The sequence below is a fragment of the Vipera ursinii genome (assembly GCF_947247035.1).
Source record: "Vipera ursinii genome assembly, chromosome: 6".
Lineage (NCBI taxonomy): Eukaryota > Metazoa > Chordata > Lepidosauria > Squamata > Viperidae > Vipera > Vipera ursinii.
The window spans coordinates 54047709-54057448 of NC_139515.1; the positions used below are offsets into that span (position 1 = coordinate 54047709).

The following is a 9740-nucleotide window of genomic DNA, read 5'->3' on the forward strand; positions in this document are numbered from 1 at the left end:
CTGACTTTATCCACTGAATTATCCAGTGACAGCTGGATAATTCTATTTTCAGACTTGCCAGATTCTGTTAATGTGGCTTTACAATAAAATAGAATTAGTGTATCTGATTATGTTTCTTGTCTAATCAACCTGGTAAGGCGGACAGACAGTGGTTGGATGGTTTGGTGTCAATTTACTCTTCCTGGTCCTATGTTTTGAAACTACCAAAAAACATGTTCTGTTGTGCTAGCGTTGTTTCTTCTTTCATACTACTGTGTATATTTGTGCTCCATTGAGAATGATCGTATCTCCTCCAGTGTCTGTAAGAAGATGAACTGTTTTTCTTATCTTTTTGCATTTATGATAAATGAGGTTTCTCATAGGCTACAAACATTTTCCTGTAAGATAGAGACCCCCATTTTTGGATTAACAGAAGAACCAAGTGCTTGATCTCATTCATAGTGGAGACATCATCTTTAAGATCATGAAGCAAAATCATAGTGGATTAATTAATTTGAAAGGCAAAATAAGTTATAAATTATATAGTTAAATATACTGTATGTCTATTGGATAAAAGGGGATACAAATAACAGAAGATAATTCACATCAGCACAATTCCCACCACAGGAATGTTGATCATCTGGGAACTTAGTCAAGCACTTCCTAAAACACAGATATCCTAATTTACTACTTAGAAATATACCATAAGAAAAGTGCTTTAGATAAGGATAGGACATTGTAGATTTCCATTTAATAAAATGTAATTAATTATTATTTCTTCTATTCTTTCCACTTGAAACTTATCAAGTTAATACCTTTAATTCAAATTTGACTGAAATCTAGGATGTAGAAAAGTTGGTTGGATTAAGGCAAAAAGTTGCATACACATCTTCCACTTCATATCAGATTCACTTCATTCCTTATGCGGTGATTGCTAAGATGAAAAGCATTGTCAGGAGTTTGCAGTCCTTATGCCCAGGTGGGGGGAAAAAGTCTTCACCTAATCCGTCTACTTAAATTACAAGATTTGGTAGCTTGTTTAGAAGTCCAAAATAATTTTTTTAAAAAGGAAAGTCTCCATGCTTGTGTTTTCATCTTGGTATGATTATCTTTTCTATGGCACAGATAATGTGATCCCAATTTTTGCATAAAATTGCAAGAAAAGTTACTGCAAAAAATGTGCACATAATATGGAAACGGCTTTTCATCATAGGAGCTATAAACTTTGCTATGGTGGAGACACATACAAGGATAACAGTCATGAAGGCCAAGACTACGTTTATGCATTTTCCTAGTAGGACTTTGGCATTAACCGTTTCTGATTGTAATGCTTGCTGTTCTTGCTGGTGCAGCTCCAATTTAGCAACCCGTGTCTGGCAAGATTCCAAAGCTTCCTATTGGCAGAAAACAGGAAGGGAACACAGTGGAACAAAATGTTAAGGAACTTATATACAAAATAGATTTCCATTTCTGTCTGATCAGTGAAAGAAGTCATTCAAGCCTACTGTATTCTACTGGAAAATGACTCTTAGAATTCCCAGCTCCATTATACCATTAGAGATATAGATATAAATCTTAAAAATTGCCCCCATTATGTATAAATTGTTTAAAATTTTCATTGACAACAATACAGTTCAAACATTTCCATTGCTTATGAAGAAGATATAAAAAGGAGTGGCTCTTCCTTTTCATTTTCTCTGAATATGCTGATCATGAAAATTTGAGTCAATTTTTTAACTCTCACACTAAATTTCAAGGGAAATTATACTTAAGAGAAAAAAACGCCACTTTAATTGTAAGAACAAAGCATCTGACATTTTACATACTCTTTCCAGCTTAATTTGTGAAGAATTTGGGTTTACAAATATTTTTTCAGAGTAATTAATTTTTTAAAGTTTATTTATTTTTCCTTGCAACAAATTAGCCTTTTTTTAACTTCCTGCAAATTAATTTTCTGGAGGGCAATGTATGGAAGGATTCTTTGTACTAATATTCTTTACAAATAGGAAACAATATTATTTAATTTTAAAACGTTGATACCTGAACATCACGTGACCGCTCATAAGCCTGATATGCTACTTTTTCTTCAATACTGGCCAGTTCTTGCTTCAAATTGGCTGTTTCATGTTGATGGAGGTCTGTTAGATCATTTAGCTGGTCTTCTAAGTGCTCATATCTTCATACGAATTTCAACAACAAAAAGATTTATTAAAGTTACTTTTGGTGTAGTTTATGCATAAGTTAAAATATCATTTATAGGTTGTTGGTTTTTTTTAAAAAAAACCAGGATAACCAACCTTTTCATGAAGTGAGTTTAAATTGCCTTATATAGAAGCTAGACATTTTAGACTTTTTAAAAATAAAATCGTTGAGTATTTCAATTTATGTAATTACTCAACTCAAATGCACGACTCTGGGTGACTTACAACAAATGAAAACACTACAAAAGAACAAAATACAATCTTAAAAGAAAACCATGCAAAATCACATCACACCATCCACAGCCAAGATAGATAAAACAGTCAACACTCAAAACAACCACTATATAGGCTTTACGGCACATCTAGATTACCAGGCCTGGGGGCAAGGTCACATCAAAAGGCCAGTGGAGTCAGGGCAATTTGATCTCCCAGGGGTTGATATTCCACAGGGTGAGTGAGCTCCACAGCAGAAAAGGCTCTCTTCCTGGGCCCTGCCAGATAACATTCTCTAACAGATGGGACCTGAAGCATATCTCGCCTACCAGTTCTAATGGGATGGGTAGATGTAAGCAGGGAAGGCAGTCTTTCAAATAACCTGGTCCCATGACATGAAGGACTTCATAGGTCATCACCGATACCTTGAACTGAAACCAGAAGCATAATGGCAGCCAAACACTGATAGAGCAGCAGGGTATAATTGTAATATAATATATAATTGTATACCTGAATCTTTCCTCTTGTAAGGTCTGAGAAATAAAGCCATGATCTCTTTTGAACTGTACTTTTAAATTCTCAATATCTTCTGATAATTGGGATTGTGCTTCCTTTATTTCCCTCAGTTCTTCCAAGAATATGGTAAGTTTTCCATGGTTCTCCAACGCATTTGCCCCACCATGACCAAAGGATTGGTTTCCATTACTGTCTATCGATCCAGATGTTCCACTTGAGCATTCATCATCACTGGTGTATTTTGGCTTGGCTACAATGGTAGCACTACCACCATATGCCCTAGAAGTAGTTTCTGGTCTGAAGTCATCTAAGCTACTCTTCAAGTGAGCAATGTTGTCAGCACTACCAAACTTATTCCGAATCAGATTTGCAAACTCCCTGGATTTGTTGAAAACAAACACTGGAGGCGTCAATGAGACTCCTGGAACAACCCCTGTTTTGCAGCTTTCATTGGCCTGGCTGGTAGCACGAACTTTGCCATGTACATCTTTTAAAGAGCGCTGGATTTCCTTTAGGCTGTCTTTGGAAGCATCTCTGGTGCTTTTGGAGGAAGTATTCTGTTCTATTTCTTTTAGCTTTCTGTGATATTGTTCCAGTTTTTTTTGCAGCTGGGCTATGGAATGGGCAGACTTCTGATTCTTCTTTTCAAAGACTTGTTTAATTCGTCCAGCTTGTTGTTTGTCTGCACTGCTCACCAGCTTCAAGTACTCAGCCACATTCCCATCCCGAGCTGTTTGTTCTATTTTTATTTGCTCAGTAACTTTCAGAATTTTTTGTTTCAGACTATCTGCGCTGAGTTTTACTTTGTGAAATTCAAATATACCATCAGCTACATCAAAATTCAGATTAGTGTCTGAACCTCCCCGGCGAATATTAAGAGGCAAACTGAGTGTATTCACATCATGTCTTTCCACCTAAGAAAAGATTAAAAACAAAAATCAGTAGAAGGTTTTTTTGTGTGAAATTTTATATATAGTTTTAAGTCATTGCTATCAGAAACTATTCAGAAAGTTATCAGAATTTATTATTGTAATTGTCATGGGAAATAAAGAATTGCTGCAAAAATAACCTGAGAAGACAGTTTTCTGTTCTTTCCATTAGGTTAAACACAATAAATAATAAAATACAAGTAAAAATGATACAAAGTTATATGATTTTACTTCAGAATTATAAATAATTTTAAACCTAAACTATGACACATTCCTAAATTTATTCACAATCATTCAGAAGTTAATATAATTGTTTTACAGATAAAAGTTTGCTGCACAATTTGTTTGCTACGGAAATTGTTTATTTTTATTTATGTATTCAATTTCTATAGCCACCCATCCCAAACAATGACTCTGGGCAATTTATAGGCAGTTTATAGTTTTTTAAAACTGTAAAACAGTTAAAAACAGTTATTTTTCCCCCAAAACTATATATAATTACTTCCCTGGTCAGTTTCTCAAGTCTCTAAACAAAATAAACATATTTCCCTTGACTCATCCAATCAGGAATCAATTGTTTTTTTACTTAGTTCTAAATTAGTGGCTAAATCGTCAGATCAGCCATTTGATCTATTACTTTCTTGGTATCCCCAGTATCTAGCAGCCCATTACAAATGATTATCATTTTCTACTTTCACAGAGAAAAAGTAGCTGAAATACATTCAGCAAAGCCAGAACAAGCTCTTCTATATATTAGCATATCAAATTGCACATTGAATCTAAGAAGCATGATCCCTTGATACAATAAAAAAAGTGTTTAAGTGCAGTGATATTCATAAATCTACAATTTCTTTTTTGATTGTACTATCGTTGTGCATATGCCTTAAACTATTGGAGTTAAAAGACATAAAACATTTTTGTAGATTTTGATTTAAAATTATCTCTGGTAAATTTTGAATGTACTGTATGTGATTACTGGTCAGCTGTTAAGTGCTAACAACTCTGTCAACTGTAGGTCTAATAATAAAATATCACATTATATAGAAACTGGTAGAGTATCTATCTATCTATCTATCATCTATCTATCTATCTATCTATCTATCTATCTATCTATCTATCTATCTATCTATCTATCTATCTATCTATCTATCTATCTTTTTGAAAACATTGCCCTATTGCCTCATCCAAGCAAAGTTTAGTTTAACATATTATAAAAAAAAGAATAAAACCACAGAACAAGAAAAAAATGTCGGATGAACATACAGGCTCCTAAAAAGGTAGATGTCTACATGATCACATGGCCAATACAAGATAGATTAAGCGGAACAAGAGTATTTTGCCTCATGGGATACAGAAAGATCTTTTTGTACAGCACAGCAGACTGCAAACACATTAAGGCTAACATGCCAAAATACTGGATAATTTTTCAGTGGATCCTTAAATAATACTTGGAAGAACTCACTAAAACTGAAATTCAAGTTTATGTTAAATATTTGGAAGAAAAGAGTAGTGCCAGTCAATTGGAGTGAAGAGAGTATATAGTTTTATTTTCTCGGAGTGAACAGCTAAAAGTAGAAACTGCATTGGAGAAGTAAGAGAAATGCCTAGATTAGACATGTCAAACACAAGGCCCGGGGGCCGGATCCGGCCTGCGAAGTGGTTTCATGTGGCCCGCGAAGCCATCCTGGAAACAGTGAGGGAACGGCCCCCACTGCCTTGGCCCTGGCCCAGAGAGCCTCCTTCTGCCAGAGACCTTCAGATCTGTCCCACTCCTGCCCAGGCCCCCATAGGCACCCTTGATGCGAACGATGTAGAGCCACGCCCACCCAGGCCATACGCACTCTGGCCACGCCCACCCAGTAGGCCACGCCCACCCAGGCCATACCCACCCGGCCCCCTGAGGGCAACCGCAATGCTGATGCGGCCCTCAATGAAATTGAGTTTGGCACCCCTGGCCTAGATAGTATTATGCAAGGCTTTTTTTGTCATAGAGTGCACCAGAACGGAGTTACGGCACCTTTTTTCGATGGATTTTCCAAAGTTGCATTCTTTTCCTATTGTTGTCCTTCCTATCCTTGTTTGCTTTTGAAAATGCCCTGCTGGCAGTACGGTTCGAGCGGGATCCCCTCCGACGCTGTCTGCCTCCTCTAGGAGGAGCCATGAGGTGCTGGAGCACCACAGCCAGAGCGTGGTATATAATGTATTAGTCAGATGTCAAGGAAGACCTACAGTATGAGGTTTAATCAGATCTATTTATTAAATTGGGTTTAACTTAAAGGTAATTTAAAAATAATCTGTTCACTGACAAAGTTTCAACTTTAATTTGTTTCAAGTTAATATCTATATTAAACTCCAAATGTAAATTTTTCCACCTTGTTTGACAACTTCTTAAAAATAATTCAATCTTCTACAAGCAACCAAATTTTGTTTTATTGGGTCAATTTCATTCCACATAGAAAGCTGACATTTCCACTGATTACACTAAATGGGTATGCCAGTGGTAAATGTCCCAAAAGATTAATAAAATGCCTTCTTGTAATTTAAAGCCACACAGTGCATGGTAACAATAGTATTAACTTACCTTGAACAAAATCCTAGTCTTTTAGATACACTAAAAATTGAAGGGTTGTTTTTTTCAACTACAAAGGTAATCCTTGTAGGGTAGGCAAGGCGGGTTGTATGATGTGTGTGAATTCCGGCACTTTTTTTTAATACAAAAAAAGCACTGGTATTATGAATGTTAAGGATATTTCAATGACCCAAAGGTGCTTTTTCAAGAGGCAACTGAATCAGAGCTGAAGAAGCTTCTGGGATGAGAAGCAAAACATCTTTAAAGAAAAACAAGAAAGTCCAGTTGCCTTTTGAAAAAGCACCTTTGGGACAACCATGACCTGGATGACTGAGAATCACCATAAATATTTCAATGACAACAAAGATCAGAATAGCAAAAATAAAGATCTTCCCAAAGGTAAAGGTTCCCCCGCACATGCATGCTAGTCATTTCTAACTCTAGGGGCCAGTGCTCATCTCCGTTTCAAAGCCGAAGAGCCAGCGCTTGTCCGAGGACATCTCCGTGGTCATGTGGCCGGCATGACTAGACACCAAAGGCGCACGGAACGCTGTTACCTTCCCACCTTAGTGGTCCCTATTTTTCTACTTGCGTTTTTACGTGCTTTCAAACTGCTAGGTTGGCAGAAGCTGGGACGAGTAACAGGCACTCACTCTGTTACGCGGCACTTGGGATTCAACCCGCCAAACTGCCATCTGATCAACAAGCTCAGCGTCCTAACCCATTGAGCTACCGCGTCCCAAAGGTAAGGTAATATTTAAAAAATTAGACCTTGAAAAATGATGAGAAAGACAGAAATTGTTGAATTATAGTTTTGGAGATGGTTATTAATCAATCCATTCCAGAGGTTGACTGCTCTTTTAGGCAATGATCAGTAGTCGAAACTCATACAGTATAGTTTGGTGATGTGATGTGAACAAATGATGGACTAAAATAATAGCTGTACTTGGAAAGGTTGAAGGAAGTTGAAAAAGAGAAGACAATAGATAACAGTGGATGGATAGAGAAGAAAAAATATTGGAATGTCATTGGAAATTTTATGAATTATTGCTAAGGACAAGTTGAGCTTGTAATTAAGTTAGCAAAAGTAAAATCTGACTCAATGACATGTAAATTACTGGTCAGTGCTGAGTTAATTTTCTCTGCTAAAGATTGGGAATAGAAGGATTAACTATATATTGAACACCGGCACATATTATGCCTCCAGAAGTGGTGAATGCTCCAACACTGGAAGTTTTTAAGAAGAGACTGGCCAGCCATTTGTCTGAAATGGTATAGGGTTTCCTGCCTTAGCAGGGGGTTGGACTAGATGACCTCCAAGGTCCCTTCCAACTACTTCTTCTTCTTCTTCTTCTTCTTCTTCTTCTTCTTCTTCTTCTTCTTCTTCTTCTTCTTCTTCTTCTTCTTCTTCTTCTTCTTCTTCTTCTTCTTCTTCTTCTTCTTCTTTCATTTAGAAAGAAGCAGCTTCAAACTACACCCAAGAGTTAAATGGTAGGCGCTTTCCTTTTTCTGTCCCAGCCATATTCCCCAAAGTATAAATATTTCTAAATGGCACAAGGTAACTATTTCATTTTCTGTTCTCAAGCAGCATTTTTTTAAAAAAAAATGGCATTAGAATTCTAATGCATACATTTTCCCACAACATGGACTTAAAGACTCATGATACATATGTACCAAATGAAATTACTACTTGGGCAGTATTCCATTCCTAATGGTCTAATCAGAGCTTAAGATTCAGGACTCTATGCAGCTGAGATAATTAAAACCACAAAAAACAATAAAATACAGATAATAAAATAACATTAAAACTGAATTAAAGCCATAAAACATAATCACTGGGAAAGTGTAAATCATGTGTCAATCAATACAACCATCTAGAGGCTCCATATTTGCTATAGTTTGGATTTTCTTGTTTATTTAAATATATATATATATATATATATATATATATATATATATATATATATATATATATATATATTTATTTATTTATTTATTTATTTATTTATTTATTTATTTATTTATTTAGTATACCGCCCTTCTCCCGAAGGACTCAGGGCGGTGAACAGGGCAATACATAAAAACAAGATACAAAAATTAAAAATTATTAAAAAGTAATTAAACAACAATGCCCGTAATAAATTAATACAGATTTAAAATTAAGATCCATTTATAAAATCCAACCCCGTCCCATCAGGCCAGGCCAGCTTGTTCAAAAAGATGGGTTTTAAGATCGCGCCGGAAGGAGCGGAGATCGGGCGCCATCCGGAGCTCGACCGGAAGATGGTTCCATAGATCTGGCGCACCCACAGAGAACGCCCTCCCCCTGGGGGCCACCAGTCAGCATTCTTTGACCGGTGGAACCCTGAGGAGGCCCTGTCTGTGGGAGTGTACTGGGCGGAGGGAAGTTGACGCCGGCCGCAGGTGCTCCCCAAGGTATTCCGGACCCATGCCATGTAGGGCTTTGTAGGTCATTACTAACACCTTGAACCTCACCCAGAAGACAACTGGAAGCCAATGCAGCTCGCGGAGCAAAGGTGTGACATGGGAGTGTCGGGAAACTCCCAACACAACTCTCGCGGCTGCATTCTGTACCAGTTGGAGCCTCCGAGTGGTCTTCAAAGGTAGCCCCATGTAAAGAGCGTTGCAGTAGTCAAGACGAGAGGTCACGAGCGCATGAGTGACCGTACGTAAGGCATCCCGGTCTAGATAGGGCCGCAACTGGCGCACCAGGCGAACCTGGGCGAAGGCCCCCCTAGTCACAGCTACTATATGGTCTTCTAGGGAAAGCTGTGAATCTAGGAGGACTCCCAAGTTGCGAGCCCTATCTACGGGGGATAATAGCTCACCCCCCATAGTGAGGGGTGGGATATCCTGAATATCCCGAGATGCTGGTACGCACAGCCACTCAGTCTTGTTCGGGTTGAGTCGAAGCCTGTTCCTCCCCATCCAGACCCAGACCGCCTCCAGGCAACGGGACATCACATCGAGGGCATCACTGGGGTGGTTTGGGGTCAAAATGAAAAGCTGGGTATCATCAGCATACTGATGATACCCAACTCCAAAACCACGAATGATCTCACCCAGCGGTTTCATGTAGATGTTGAACAGGAGAGGCGAGAGGACCGACCCCTGAGGAACTCCACAAACGAGAGGCCTCGCGGTCGACCTCTGCCCCCCTGCCAACACCGACTGCGAGCATCCCAGGAGATAGGAGGAGAACCACTGAAGAACCGTGCCTCCCACTCCCAATCCCCTGAGGCGCCGCAGCAGGATACCATGGTCGATGGTATCGAAAGCCGCTGAGAAGTCTAATAGGACTAGGACAGAGGA

General features: G+C 38.3%; 1 protein-coding gene across 1 annotated transcript; it reads right to left on the minus strand.

Moving 5' to 3' along the window:
* Positions 1–505: 505 nt before the first annotated feature.
* On the minus strand, positions 506–5885 carry TMCC3 (transmembrane and coiled-coil domain family 3; the record flags this gene model as incomplete). Its single annotated transcript, XM_083365358.1, has 4 exons — positions 506–1373; positions 2020–2155; positions 2904–3823; positions 5856–5885. The coding sequence occupies 4 exons, from the start codon at positions 5883–5885 to the stop codon at positions 1071–1073; spliced, it is 1389 nt and encodes a 462-aa protein (XP_083221484.1). The 3' UTR covers positions 506–1070.
* Positions 5886–9740: the final 3855 nt, after the last annotated feature.